Genomic DNA, 16,278 nt, shown 5'->3' with positions numbered 1-16,278 from the left:
TTTCATATGATACAAGCAGTTCATTCAATAAGTACAGGTACTGGTGTTAGAAAATCCAAAGCTACTCAAGCAGTATCAAATCCTACTGTATTCAACCTGTTCATGCATTCGGAGATCGAGCTGAGTTTTATAGGTGGAAAATATAGCCATAGCCATAACATTTAGAATTCCATCAGATCATCTTTGTCCTGAGCTGGAACCATAAACCTAGTACGAGTTGTCGGAGTAGACGGTGTAGGTGCGAGTCTTTCTACTGTAACTGGCCATGGTTTCTTCAGCCATGCTGGCTCTGGTCTCAGCATCCTCCAACTCCTGTTTCACCTTGCGGTATTTGTTCATGTTCGTGGTCGCCATCTCTTCCTGTGTAAAATAAACGCGGATTTTTTTTATAATGAATAATACGTTGAATGATGAATGTTTAAAAATAGTATCAATAAGCATATAATCAATAAGCATTACGTAGTTACCATTCAAATGGCTTTGCACTCACGGACGTCATACTTACAGTCTCTAGCACCTGGGATTTATACAACTTCATCTGGTCGCTTTGCTTGTCAATGATGCCCTGCAGTTGGTCAATGGTCTTCTTGTCTTCATCCACCTTGAAGGTCATCTCCTTCACACGACGCTCGTAATGGCGACAATTCTTGACAGATTCACCATGGCTCATCTGTTCCTTCTCAAGTTCATCCTCAAGGTCTCTCACCTAGGGAAGAATAAAGTTATTGTGTATCATATACTGTAAGAAGTGGCGTATATGAAACTTATATAAATATAAATATTCCAGTCACTGACATTCAATTTATGCACATGAAACCAAATTAATCATGATATCATCAACAACAACAGTTTGTGAAATAAAAACTGTAAAATACATATATCCGATTAACTAATGCTTTAAAGTGTGATTTTGTTACACAGGTAACACTAAACTAAAGAATTCTATGTTCAATGTATTGGTATTTTGGATATGATAAACATGTATTCTTTCTCAGAGGTATGGAAACAAACAATTATCACCATTTTCGGTGTATACGTATGCAGTAAGAATCATTTTAAGTAGGAATGTAACTAAATAACCTTGTTAAGATACTTCACTAATTTCATGGCATATATCATGTTTTATATTTTAGGCGAAAACGTACCATTTTGGCTTTGGTCATCTCATACGAACTGGCCTTTGCAATGGCGGTGGACAGATTGTGTTCAGCTTCGTTAAGTTTGATCTGGATTCGGCGTCTGAAGATCAAGCATCAATCTTTATGCATGAAAAATTGTTGTCTTAACTATACTTAACAAACAATTATTGCACAGCGACCTCGCATAAAAGGTCAGCTTTCGATGACCCTTCACATAAATGATGTAGCGTTCTATTTCCGTACCTGGACTCCTCAAGCTCTTCGACCCTGACAGTGCCTTCAGTTTCATACTTGGATCTCCATTGAAGCATCTCCTGGTTTGACTTGGACAGCTGGCGCTGTAGAGCTGCCCGGGCCTCCTGCTCCTCCGTAAGCTGTTCTCTGAGACTGACCATGTCAGTGTTCATGTTCCTCATCTCAGTCTGGAGTCGCTGACGCACCTGAGGAGACGAAAAGTAAGATATAAGCTGTGTCAAATAGTTCACATGCCAACAGAAAAGAAGCAAAATAAAAATTGAATTGACTATAATTGATAAGACTAAATGAAATTGGCGTTCTTTCTGTCTCATGCACATCTGATATGTGATACATACTCTTTGATCATCATCTGAGGTGCGTCTTAACTCTTCTACTTGGACACACAGGGCAGACTTCTCCTTGCTCAGCTTTCCAATTCGTGTTTCAGTCTCCTCCAATTGACGGGTAAGGTCAGCGGCCTCAGCCATGAACTTGTTCTTCTCCGTCTGCAGTTCGCTGATCTTGTGAGTTGCTTCTTCCACCTGGGTGTTCAGCTCAGCCATTTGGTTTTGCATCTGCTTGGACATCACGCCGGAACATCCCTGTATACGAAACGTACGTTTAATGACGATTGATGGCATTGAGAATATATATGCCCGTCATATATTTAAGTAATAACATAGGGTCTTTTGTGATTTCAAATAAATATATTTATATACTAGTATGTTTCTTATTGTTCTAAAACGCAATGACTTGTGAATCAACCTTGTTTTTCTTGGCATGTTCTAGCTCATTTTGAAGCTCATCGGTGTCAGCCTTTAATTGGTTCTTCTCCTTTTCCAATCTGCAAAGTAATAATCATTATGTATCTTGAAGTAAGTCTGACCATTAGTTGTTGAGAAACAATAAAGCAGATATCATTTCTGATGTCTTGTAAGTTTTTCTATATTTTTCTCTCTCTCTTTCTTATTTTTTGGTGGGGTTGAGGGTAAGTGTAAGATTTCATATTCTTTTATACAAACATTAAGAAGGTATCATTTCTGTAATGATTTTTAAGGGTTAAATGTCCTTTTTGTTCTACTTTTTATAAGAGGTGGTGAGTGGGGGTGTGGTGGGGGCGGGTGATGGGTGAGATTAATTGTTGTGGCTTCATACGTTTCCAACATATGTTGAATGTTATTTGGGTTTATATTCATATAAGAAACGTGTTGTTGCATTATACATAATGTAATGTTCACCTTTGTTTGACTTTCTGAAGCTGTTCCATCTGATCATTCATCTCAGTCATGGCGTCCTTCTGCTTCTTGCGGAAGTTGGCAACTAGAGACTCATGCTGGGATGACGCTTCCTCCATGTCGTGCTTCAGCTTTTGAATCTCAGTGTCCCGTTTCTTGATTACGTCCGACTGTTGAACGTATTAAACAGTTTATAATGTTATATAATCTCTCACTCAATACAACTGAAATTCAATGCTAAAATTTGTTGCAGCCTTTTAAAGAATCCTTTTCTTGAAATTATAATGATAAAATACTGAAATATTTAACTATCCTAGTAGATAAATATTTCACAGACACCAAGTAATAATTTAAGCGCACCTGTGAAGTAATGGTGGAGTTGGCTTCTTCAAGGCCCTGTGTGATATTGTCTAGTTCATTGGCAAACTGTGTTCTCTGCTTCTCCACCTACAACGCAAAAATATATGGTCATGCCGTAATGGTTCTATACAATATCACATATTATATCTTGTGTGGTATGGCAGGTGTAATTATGGATGTATATGCACTTTAATATATTCTATGCTTTACCTTTGATCTTGTCTGTCTCTCAGATTCAAGTTGTTCCTGACAGTCATCAAGGTTATTCTGTAAAATAAATTGGAATTGTTGACATGCTGTGGATTCATTTACATTTACACCTTATCAATAGGTGGTGAGGTGAAATGGGGTTTAACGTCGCGTTCAAGATTATTGCACTTATATAACTACGTGCATGTACGTGTGTGTGTGTGGCTGCTGGTACTAGTCCGGAGTGATTCCGAATTATAGTGCTAGGTCACTGAGATACCATGCCGCAGTTTGACACGAATACCCCATTCAGACACAGTATACTAACCCCGAGCCGACCAGTCCTTTTTTAAGCATCTTAATGCCGAGCGCGAGACAGGGTAACAACAAGTACCATCTTTTAACGTCTTTTGGTATGACGCGGCCGGAGATCGAACCCAGGACCTACCGCTCTCTGGGCGGACGCTCTACCACCAGACCACGGAGGCGGTCCCTTATTAATAACTAAGCTGTGAGTGAGTGAGTGAGTGAGTGAGTGAGTGTGGTTTTACGCCGCTTTTAGCAATATCCAGCAATATCACCCATTGTAGCTATGTCGGTAATCGAACACGGGCCTTCGCCGTGATGAGCGAACGCTTTAACCACTAGGCTACCCGACCACCCCTCTTAGCTTAGTTTATACTTTATTTTCGCTTTCTTTTATTCTTAGTTGGATTGGCCTTTTTTTTAAAGTAGTTTCATGGATCAGAAGATTTTCTTTGGACCGATTGGTCCTTTTCATACATACCACCTTTCAAATAAATTTCAGACATGATAACGAGGACATCTAAGCTATGAATCACAGTTACCTGGAGGTCCTTTATCTTCTTCTGTTGTTGGTTACCATGTGTCTCAGACTCCTCCAGCAGAGACGTGAGCCCAGTGATCTCCTTCTCCTTCCTGGAAATAGACATGCATGGTTGATGTTACATGTTCACAAGTCGAATATATGTTATAGGATATCAGCTGAATGTCAAAATGGTCAAAACACATGAACATATTAAAGTTCAGTGTAGTGATTTATTTTCTGGTAGTGCTCACTTCTTAATAGTTTCCTCTGCATCTGTCTTCATGCTATTCAGTTCTTCACAGTTGCTCTGGGAGACCTTCAAGTCCTGTTCAAGCTTCTTCTTAGTCTTTTCCACATCCCCACGCACCTTCTTCTCATGTTCAAGCATGTCTTCAAGCTGTAAAAATATTTACATCTGTGAAATATTGGATGAATTTTGGAATAAAATAAAATAATTCCTTTCAAATAATATCCACATATCATAAAAATAAATAAATTATCAGTGACCCAAGTTATCTTTCTGAAACTGTCCTACCTCTGCAATAACACCTTCTAGCTTCTGCCTTAATTTGTTGAGATTTGCACATTTGCCCTGTTCTGTCTCCAGGTCTGACTTGGTCTTAGTAAGTTGATCTTCAACGTCCTTCTTTCCCTTTGTGAGCTTTGTAACAGTTTCACCCAACTGTCCAGTTTCATCAGTTAGAGCTCTTATTTGGGAATCCTTAGCTTTGATGTCATGTTGACTCTGAAGAGAAACACAATTATATGAATTCCTGTCAATAACATTAATGCAATATTTTGAAGTACAACAAATGTTTTAATCCCTAAAACTGTACCAAAGTCATTAAACATTTACCTTTGCCACTGCACCCTCAAGGGATTCTACATTTGTCTTGAGGTCACAGATTTCAGTGTCCATCTGTTTTTGCTTTTCAATTAGCATTGCATTGTTAGATTCTTCCTCTACTACACGATCACTGAGGGCCTTCATTTGGACATCAGTCTCTTCCTTTTGCTTCAGGAGTTGCTCAATCCTCTCCTCACAGTCATCGATGGTATCCTGTTGGGTTTGAACCTGTAGGAACAAGTTGTTCTTGGCCTCTGTTAATGTCACGCTCTGTTCTTCAAGCTCCTTGCACCTTTGTGTCACCTTCTCAAGTTCACCCTTTGTTTTACCAAGTGCTTCCTCCTTCTGTTTCATCTCGTCCTCAGCAGCAGCAACGCTGAGGAGAGGCTTGACCTTGGTGTAGAATCTCCACCAACACCAGTTCCTCATGGCAAGCCACTTTCGGATGTTCTTCTGGATCAGTTCCAGGGCAACTCTGGGAACAGTATACGAACTTAGTGTTGAGAACAGAAATCATTTACTATTCTGCAAGAAACAATAATGAAACTTCTTGTACACTTAAAAACATTACCGTAGATTCTACATTGAGCAATTGGAAACAATTTTTATATATCTTTTCGTTCCTAATTTCTTTCTGGGATAATGTTCAGGCCAGATCTGCAGTGACAAAACATACCTCTTGTCATGAAGATTCTTGAGATATTTCCTCATCAGGTAGCCACGAATGTGAGCTTGGAACAGAGCAACAATCACCGACAAACGTTCGTCTCGGATTTCTTCCAAGTAACCAAGAACTCCAGACTTGAAGAACACTTTAGTGTTGCCAAGACGGTATTCATCCTGACCCATCTCCAGGGCTTCTAGAATCTTGCCAGACACTACCTTTCCCTCAACAAATCCTTCAGGGATGGCATTTGGGGCCAAGATTGAATACCTGAAAACAAAATCAGTTCTCTATATCAAATATCTTACAGGTATGTCATCGTTATGTCAATAGATTGTTGTTCATTGTCGGCATCATGGGATATAAGAGAATAAGCAACATATGGATTAAACCTTATACCTACCTCTGTTTGAACTCTGAGTAGATTATCCTACTGGGGAAACCCTTTCTGCAGATACGGATTCCCTCAAGTACACCATTACATTGCAGTTGGTGAAGCACAAGACTGGCGTCAATCAGACCTGAATACCATGTGATAATCATATTTAGTTGTCTATTCATCGCTCGCTGTCAGTTTCAAATAACAAGGTTCAAATAGAGTATTTTAGATATCTTCGTGGAGCACAAACAGCGTCAATCAGACCACAAAAAATATATTTCAGTATCAATTACTGCTTTAATTGCAGTGAGATATCATAATATATATTTAAAAAGTTTTACACTACTCTTGTAATACGAAATCTATTGTCCATTCATTTTCCATACCTGGTGTCTTGGTCTCGTTGGGAATGATGCAACGCACAAAATGAGGATGTGTGGAGTACAGATTCTTCATCAGTTTGTTCAGCGATTCCTGGTGAATAAACGTAATTATTACTGTGAGAACCCTTGGAAGATCTAGTATTACATTTGGTACACATACGAAAAGCAAAGAAACCAGTCCTGAATCCCATTCAGTACTCACACGTATTAGATACATGTGATGGTAAACGTTTGCATAATTATCTATAATCAAAACACATATTCATGGATAAGTTACCAGTATTAAATTTTGTCATCCAATGTAAATAGTGCAATTATTATACCCTGTGAGTAGCAGATATGGTCTGGAAGGCAGAGCTCTTCTTTTTCTTCTTACCACCGCTGGCCTCAGCAGCTTCTGCATCGTGAATAAGTGAAAAGGTGATATGCAGTTATTGTAATAACTCAGAACACAATGCAAAGAACATAACCCTGATACTGAAACTGACTCAATGTAATTATGTAATGTAATATTCTGTTATATTATATATCGGTGTTACTTAAGTTACAATTGACATAATTTCATGTAAAGCAACTACAGAGATTTTAATAACCAATCTACAAAATAGAGCTGCGCAGTGTTTTGTGTAAACAAACCTCCTGCAGGTGGAGAGAAGAGCAACTGAACAAGTGGCTCTTTAGACTGTTTCAGAAGATCCACAATGGTCTCGTTGACAGGGTCCTTGTTCTTCTCCAGCCAGCCTCCGATGTTGTAGGGAACTGTTCCGGCGTAATGCTTCAGGGCAAAGTCACCATGTTGGCCACCCTTCATGGATTTACTAGGCTTGAGGAAGTTGGGAGACTTGCCCATGTGGTTCTGAGTCAGTTTGTCCTTGAAGGTCTTGTCAGATGCTTTGGGGAACATACACTCTTCTTCCAAGATTGACAGGATGCCAAGAGGCTAAAATATGTAGATTCATGATTGAAAACTGAACAAGATAAACAGCATTTTATCGATTTTGTCGATTTAAGTACGTATTTTTTAAGTATGATGAAATGCAATACAAACCTTTTCAATAAGCTCAATGCATGCTTGCAAATCCATTCCAAAGTCAATGAATTCCCATTGGATGCCTTCCTTTTTATATTCTTCCTGCTCCAATACAAACATGTGGTGGTTGAAGAACTGCTGCAGACGTTCGTTGGTGTAGTTGATGCACAACTGTTCAAAACTGTTGAACTGGAAATAAAGTCACAAATGCAGACAAACAAAATAAAACGAACTAAAATTCAATATATCGGACATACATATTTCACATGAAATATCAGGTTTGTTTGACATATCTTAACTTATTTATAACTACAAATGACTGTCATAACACATTACTAGTAGTATTTTAGGTGTGGACATTACATGAGTTATTTACAATATTAGCATATTATATACTATCTGTACTTAGTTTCGTAATTAAATACTATTTTACCTAGCCCAATTGATATAAGTAACATTTATCCTCACATCAAAGATTTCGAAGCCTGCAATATCCAGCACACCAATGAAGAACTGTCTGGGTTTCTTGGTGTCCAGGGAGTGGTTTACTCTCTTGACCAGCCAGTTGAACACACGATCATACAGGGACTTGGACAGGGCACCGATAGAATAGAGAACCTGATCTTTGGTTCGTCCTTGGGTGACGTAATCCATGGCAACCTTGATCTTGGGTTTACACAAAGCCTTCATGAAGTCACCACAGTTGACACCCAATAGGAAGGAAACCTTCTCAGCCTCGGCAGTTCCATCAGGCTCAGCCTGTTCACCCTTCTGCTTGAACTGCATCTCGCCCATGTGGAGGATAGAGCCAGTGCATTTGTAGGCGCTAGTTTTCTCCTCAGCAGTGAATCCCAGGACATCAAAGGCAGCCTATAACCGGAATAAAGATGTTTATTGATACAATATAGGTAGAAAGTAGAAATTGAAACAATAATATGCGATTTATATTTAATTCTTATGTAAAACCACAAAACCAATTTACATCTGTCATCTTCATCTCCTCAACATCGTCGATGCCGTTGACAGTGAGTACTCCTTGATTGATGAAGGAAAACAAACCAGCATCGGGATTGGCCACGATCGTCTCTGAAATCAGAAGTGCTTTTATAGTACACGCAATGAAAGCAAAATGTTTTATAGATGTCATGTACTATATGTAATATATAGTATATAGTGTCACATATAATATAATGAAACTAGTAAATTCTTTTCAGCATCATTGTTAAAACGGCAAAATGTATTAATAAGACCAGACAAAGACAGATGCTTTGAAGTTTAATCCAGATATCAGATGTTTTCATTTATTCCCAGCGAATATGGTTTTATGATGCATATTATTTGATGATCATGTAAATACTACGAAAGTGTTTTCCGTGTTTTACCTGCAACTGAGGGTATCGCTCCGGACAACATCTGGTAGAAGATGTGGTAGTTCCTCTCAACAGATTGCTGGTAGGTGACACGAGATTTCTCCAACAAATCTGTTATAAGATGCAACAATATTTCATATGTTTAACTAAATATTTCCAAACGATCACAGTTACTGAAATATAATTGCTGTGTGACGACTTTACTTATCTTTCAAAACACCACTGATTATGACGGGATTTTTCAAACAAATCTGTCATAACACAAGGTAATATTTGACTTTTGCTAACTTTTTTTATCAATAAATCCAGTATAACATCAACTAAAGACGTCTATGTGATGTAGCGAGATCGAGGTGAAAGATTACTTACATGTTTCAATGTCGGCGCCAGCAATTTTACCGGAAGAGGCGAAGTGAATTCGAACAAATTTTCCCTGTATAAAACATTAACGCCATCAGCAGAATTCGTATGCTCGTATTTTACACAATTATGTATACTATGAACAACATATGCAGCAAAAGGTAGATTATCGGGGCGATAAAATAATTAAATCACTCTGTACAAACAACTTATCGAAGACAAATGTAGACTCACGAATCTTGAGGAGTTGTTATTACGTGACGTCTTGGCGTTACCGTAAGCTTCAAGAACAGGGTTAGCCTGAACAATCTGATCCTCCAGGGAACCCTGCAACAAAAGCATAGTTGTGAACTCATGTAATTATCTATGGTAATGGCAAACAATTGATATAACGTTTTTTTTAAATGGATGATTACTGCATCTACATTCATTCACCTTCTTTTCTTCTTGCTCCGCTTCTCCCTTGGAGGCAGCTGCGACAAAGGCGAAGTAGGCGATGACCTTCTTGGTGTTCTCAGTCTTTCCGGCTCCAGATTCACCACTGTTTGAATAAAACATTGTTGCTATGTCTTTCAAATGTACTCTACATTTTGTTATATGCTATGCCATCTGTCTGTTACTCAATGGACAAGATGCAAAAGGGAAAACAACAACGAAAACAGGAGCATTAAAACGTCAAAGGATATTATATTTAGATCCGGTGTATCAAATGATGATCAACAACAACAAAACTGTGCCTATTGTTACAAATCTGACACCTTATGTTATGATTGAAAATATACTGGGATTCGTTAGAGTAGTTCTCAATGTATTTTGTTCTCCTATTTACATGGAAACAAACAAATAAACTATCTGGGACAAATGGTAGATTGGAGAAGTACAAAATATTACGCATTAATATGACGTTGGTGATTGACATACTTACGTAATTAACATAGACTGGTTTTCACGATCTGAAATATTATCAAAATATCGTATATGAGTGATAAGTGTTGTGATAAACATCACAGTATTTACCAATTGGGTTTAATGCTATCATATCCGGGTACAGCTGAGGGACGTAACTCTCCAAAGTCCCATTGATAAATTCATCGTGAACGGATACAATATATGTATGTTGTAGTATGTATTAATAATTCATCCTTTTTATAGCAAGAGCTAAGTTCTTAAATGAACAAGTGGGTATCCCCAAGATGTGAACAGTGAATACCTTGCACCATGAACTGGTAGGCGTTGTCAGAGACGGAGAACAAGTGAGGAGGCATCTCGGTCTTCCTCTTGCCTCTGTACTTGGCCACGATGGACGGGGTGTAGATGGGGAGACGACGGTAGGGGTTGATGGCGATACAGAACAGGCCGGAATAGGTCTGAAAGAATGTGATTTTCCTATAAATACGAAAAGGGTGTTGTTGCTTATATTTAATATAAGTGTGACGTTAGTGTGGGGAATACGATCGTCTCATATCCGTTGCTCTAACATGCATATATTGCAATATATTGTTGATGTATTTTTCGAATTAAAATTAAAGTAATTTTCAAAATATGGTTTCATTTTCGGGGGCGATTACAACCGTGGAACAGCTTTTTATTATATTTTGATATTGAATTTCATGACGAAAATAATATGTAATATATAAGAAAGTGACTTCGAATAATCTTGTACACACATTCATCACATTAAGGATTACTCACATAGATCAACCCAGAAGTGTATCTGGCTCTCAAGTTGTACAGAACGCTGGCCTCGTTGAGGAAGGTCATGTTGGCGATGTCCTCGATCTTTTCGTACTTTGGAGGGTTCATCGACTGGATGTCGTCCTTCTTAAACGTCTTCGTCTGAAAGGGAATTTTAATGAAACAATTCCTGTAAAGACTATACAATTATAAATTGAAACAAAGGTTCTATTTCTACTTGAAATTAGAATCTGTAACACGAACTCCGGATAAACGCACCTGTTTGGAGTCAACAATGAGGACTGTGACGTCATCTCCTGCTGTGCTCTGTATTTCAGCAGCAATGAAACCCTGTTCTTCATCGGGGGCCCAGCAAGATTTTTTAGCATCAAAGTTTTTATTCTGCTCCTTCAACAGCTTCTTACGGTCCACAGCAAGATACTGCATCTCAGGGTCGGCCGGATCGTATGAAGCCATGTTGACGTGAGTCGAAATACGTCGAAATCAAGAAAGACTGCAGTCGATGATCAGCTCTGTGGAAAGAAAGATTATTCATTTAGACAATCTTAATGATATATTCTACTGCCATGCCTGCAGGGTTTAGCTAGTGTAATAAACACTACATTATGTTGGCAAGGAAAGTCTTGAGTCTATAATATTTCATAAAAATGAGCGATGTGCTGTATATTTATGAAATGTGCGTATCTATTTTAAACAGTTACAAGTTTAGTAAAAATCAATGAGGATTTGCCCATGTCATAAATTATCTTAAACAAATCTATTCCGAGCTACATTATATGATTTACACCTTCCCATATTTACTGTCTCAACATCACAAATGATAATATTTTTTATCGACAGCGTATACAATAACTATGTAGCAGCAACAACATATTCAATACTCACAACAAGAGCTGCTCTGTTTCCCCTCACACATTCTACCCTTTTTATACCCTGCTTTTGCTTAGTGTGTTATGAAAGTTGCACACGATTGGTCAAGTTCAAGTGCCAGACGAGTGACATAATCTATTAACGAATACTGTACCATGTTAAGGCGGCATCCATTAACACAGCGTGATGTCAGTGTCTGTAACAACCGGGCTTTCTTAATGGACTCAACATCACAGTAATGTACTTTACCTCTGTTACGTCAGTTGGATTGTTAGTTGATATTTTGTTTAAACATATTCAGGCCTATGTACAGTATTATGTGCATACCATTTTGAAACGAGTTAAAGTGTTATCATACACAATTTCATTTCAAAATGAGTGTCTAGTTTACAGTGATTGTGTATAGTTACTCAAATGTATAACCTCATAGTTATGTAGTTTTATGGTATTTTGTGTACTTCCATAGCCCAATAATGTCAACCAAATTTAGAGATACAGATAATATGTATTATCTATTCAATTGTAATTTAAGAGAATTGTGAATCACATTCGGAAGAGGTGTGGGGTAAGTATATGTGGATATATGATTCCATAATAGTATGTTTATGCATCTAAAACGTATTCATTTATGCATGTAAACAGGTCTTAGTATGCACCAATTAACACTTTGGTATTTTTAAAATATTGTATCAAGTGTTGTATCAAAAGGTTAGTTCTACAAGTGATGTAAGGTGTGTGAGGGTTGCCTTCACCAACCTCCATACTGACTAACGTAATTGCATATGCCACCCGCTGTGCATGAACTGGTTATGTCGAGACAGATGTGCACATGTGTATACAAGAAATATATGCTGGTCATCATGGCAAAACAGAGTCTCATTCCACAAAGCGAACTTAGCACTACGTCTGTTCTCTGTGTACTTTTACACAGACCTACGATGGCCACAGCGTTGAGATCGCGATTTGGAACGCTGTCCTGACATTTTGACATTCTATTCGTCACAATATTCTATTCCACAAAGACTCATGTTTCTCTCATATAAATTGTGTCTGCTCTACCCGCAGGCGAGTATGGGTAATGCCTTTATCTCAAATGATGTAAAGTTCAAAGTATTTATCTCTTTGAACTACTTCCTACATTTATTAATGGATATTGTCTTTGCATGATGTTTTTCTCTCCAGCCTATTAGTATTTTTTATAAGATTCAGTATTGTTAAACATATGTAGAATTGATAACGTAATAATAAATTAAGATGGTGGACACTTGTCAATTACAGTATGAAAAGTAGTCTGTTATTATGAAGGGTTGTCTTGTGGGCACCACACACATGTAGAAATGAGCGTCTCATTCCATAATGCGAACGTTGTACTTCAACTGTTCTGATTATACTTTATACATAGTTAATTTGTTAAGGGCTTTTTTAACATTATGTTTTTTCCACATACTATTGGTACTTTTGTTAAGATTCAGAATTGTTGAACACTGTGATCTCAAACTGACTTGTCAATTACTGTATGAAAGTTATTCTTTTATTATGTAGGGATATTTTGTTGGCACGACACAAGCGTAAGAATAAGATCTTGTTAAATCTATAATCCAAATAGAATAGGTCTGCACTGATCGCAGGTGCCCAAACCACTGTGTGCAGAGCATGTGCCTTCTTTTGGCGATTTTATGCTCAAAAGAACTATTGGTATAATGATAATGAAAACAGTAGAATGACAACGCAAAAGATATAAAAAGGCCAAGTGTACTGCCATTTAGCAACCTAGACGTAGCTAATATGTACATGGACAGGTACCGGTAAAGAAAATGGCATATGTTTTGGTTTATCCAGCTGCATGTGATATGAAAATGCACAGCTATGGGCTCAAACAAATAAGAAATGGTTATTCGATGGTGAAGCATTCGATACGGGAATCATAGCTTTTTTTTTTTACCTTGGTGCAGTGTTTGGCGCCAGTGTTCAGCCCGTAACGTTTTGATACCGTTTCTAATTATGTTTTTGTCAAACCAAAACGAGTATATGTATATGCAATAGTTAACCAAGTCAACAGTATGGCAGCGACGTACAAACTTCCATTTAAGTGCCGGACAGGCAAACCAATACCTGATCCAGGATAGCCATTCGTCTATTTTAAAATATACATTCTTATAAGGAGAAAACACTAAAAGAAAACAATTCTGCCCATTTCTATTTCATCTAATAGTTTGACCTTATATCGCGGTGAAATTCATATGTGGCAGCGAGGAAGGGATTTGCTTACATAAATTTCCGTTACACGTTATTTGTCTGCTACTTCTACTACTTCTACTACTGCTACTACTACTGCTGCTGCTGCTGCTCCAACTACTACAAGCTGGAATATTGCTGAGTGCGAAGTTAAAAATCAAATAAACAAACTCTATTACTACTTCCTCTAATCCTACGACTTCACCTTTTAATCCTACATACTTCTACTGGCCTAGTCGTCTAAGGCGTCTCAATTCACGCTGCATTGATGCGTCCCTTTGAAACCTATGACGGTGGGTTCGAATCTCGGCTCGTCCCGTTTATTTTTCTAGGTTTGTCAGCACCTTTGGTCTCTGGATTCACCAAATTACTACCACTACCACTAACATTATTACAACGACAATCCGACAATTTCCACAACTAACATTCTCAGTCCTGATGATATTTCTGCAATCTTGCTAAAAGTGGCGTAAAACCAAACTAAGTTACTACTACTACTTCTACTACTACTACTACTACTACTACTACTACTACTACTACTACTACTACTACTGATAATAATAGTAATAATACATCTTCTAATACTACTACTACTACAACTACTGTCCCGTTATTACTACTACTACTACTGGTACAACTACTGTCCCGTGAAGATTCCGGGCTAGAATTGGTCTTCAGCAACCCATGCTTGTCGTAAGAGGCCACTAACGGGATCGGGTGGTCAAACTTGCTGACTTGGTTGATGCATATCATCGTATCCCAATTACGTAGATCGTTACTCATGATGTCAAGACTCAATCACTTACAGACCACCATTATATAGCTGGAATATTGTTGTTTGCGGCCTACTACTACTACTACTACAACTACTACTACAGCCTACTTCAGCCTACTACAACTACTCAAATTATCGAAATCGCATAATGTACCAGCCGGAATACGTTTATTCATATTTTTTCTATTACTATTGATCAAATGGTAGAGAGCGACAAGATCCTTTCAATATTTACCCGAAATTTCTGCTTAATGTTTTGGTGCTACTACCACTACTACTACTACTACTGCTACTACTGCTGCTACTACTACTACTACTACTACTACTACTACTACTACTACTACTACTACTACTACTGCCGCTACTTATACCACAGCTGCTTCTACTACAACTACTACTTATAATCCCACTTCTTCTACTACAACAAATAATACTACCACTACTACTGCTATTACTACTACTTCTAATCACACTATTGTTACTACTGCTGCAACTACTACTATTATTACTTCTAATTATACTTCTAATCCCACATACTTCTACTACTACTTCTACTTCTAATACTACTGTTGCTGCTGCTGTTGCTGCTACTTTTACTGCCACTACTGTTACTATTACTACTACTACTACTACTACTATTATCATCATCATTATTATTATTATTATTACTACTGCTACTAATACTACTACAGCCTACTACAAGTACTCGATTATAGAAATCGCATAATGTACCAGCCGGAATACGTTTATTCGTATTGTTTCGATTGCTATTGATCAAATAGTAGAGCGCGACAAGGTCCTCTCAATAATCTTCCGAGTCCAATGCATGATTCCGACTATATTATTAAATGTGTTTATGAATACTATCAAATAGTGATGATGCTAGGTGTTTGAGAAAAGATGAGCGTATCCTGGCACTCGTCACAAACACATGCAAAACATGTCAGTTTTTCACCGGACAAAACACGGGAAAATATGGAATTGCATCGGTCATGATTTTTTGTCACTGATGCGTTTGGAAATGAACAAAAGTTGTTGAATGTTCTCTGAAATCTTGGAAGAAAGAGCATGCTCGATTGTACCTCAAATGTAGACATCAAAGGCTGGAGCTACTGAAATGTTGCTCGACATAAAGGGAAAGTTGGAACTGGAAAGTTGAAGTCGCCACTCTGCTCATAAAGTTTTGTGGTTGTTTTCCCTGAACCTTTAGGCATAGCGCCTAAGATGAAACATATGAAAACGAATTTAGTAACAAAACCCTTTTAACACACTTGACACTTGAATAATTAGAGTGCGTGAGTGAGTGAGTGAGTATGGTTTTACGCCGCTTTTAGTAATATTCCAGCAATATCACGGCGGGGGACTCCAGAAATGGGCTTCAAACATTGTACCCATGTCGGGAATCGAACCCAGGTCTTCGTCGTGACGAGCGAACGCCTTAACCACTAGGCTACCCGACCGCCCTGAAGAATTAGAAACCACGGACGAGTGATCAAATATAGATGATGTCAGATAACTTCACTTATAAATCATTAAAATCTTAGCAATATTCTTCACCTTGTATAACAATTATATCCCGATATGACAATATTGAGACAAGCTGGCCAGCTGGCCAGTGATCATGCAAACTTATTAAATGAGCAGTGACTGTGGCAGTCAAACTGGTATCACTTCACAAATC

At 38.0% G+C, this 16,278-nt stretch overlaps 1 protein-coding gene across 1 annotated transcript; it reads right to left on the bottom strand.

Moving 5' to 3' along the window:
- Window positions 1-207: 207 nt before the first annotated feature.
- Window positions 208-11,173, bottom strand: LOC139469424 (myosin heavy chain, striated muscle-like). The gene is made up of 29 exons (XM_071251589.1): window positions 10,976-11,173; window positions 10,715-10,858; window positions 10,233-10,389; window positions 9,948-9,975; window positions 9,458-9,563; window positions 9,257-9,349; window positions 9,032-9,095; window positions 8,675-8,773; window positions 8,275-8,378; window positions 7,761-8,162; window positions 7,311-7,481; window positions 6,899-7,202; window positions 6,586-6,659; window positions 6,266-6,353; window positions 5,904-6,021; window positions 5,513-5,770; window positions 4,846-5,311; window positions 4,525-4,734; window positions 4,241-4,386; window positions 4,009-4,099; window positions 3,182-3,238; window positions 2,972-3,058; window positions 2,615-2,781; window positions 2,142-2,220; window positions 1,733-1,978; window positions 1,383-1,579; window positions 1,146-1,239; window positions 506-706; window positions 208-360 (listed from the first exon to the last, which is right to left on the bottom strand). Exons 1-29 carry the CDS (start codon window positions 11,171-11,173, stop codon window positions 208-210), a joined length of 4,602 nt encoding a protein of 1,533 aa, XP_071107690.1.
- Window positions 11,174-16,278: the final 5,105 nt, after the last annotated feature.

Source organism: Haliotis cracherodii, unplaced genomic scaffold, assembly GCF_022045235.1.
Source record: "Haliotis cracherodii isolate W230 unplaced genomic scaffold, xgHalCrac1.p SCAF_2, whole genome shotgun sequence".
NCBI lineage: Eukaryota > Metazoa > Mollusca > Gastropoda > Lepetellida > Haliotidae > Haliotis > Haliotis cracherodii.
The sequence above is the reverse complement of the archived record's forward strand: the minus strand, read 5'-3'. Positions and strand labels throughout refer to the sequence as shown.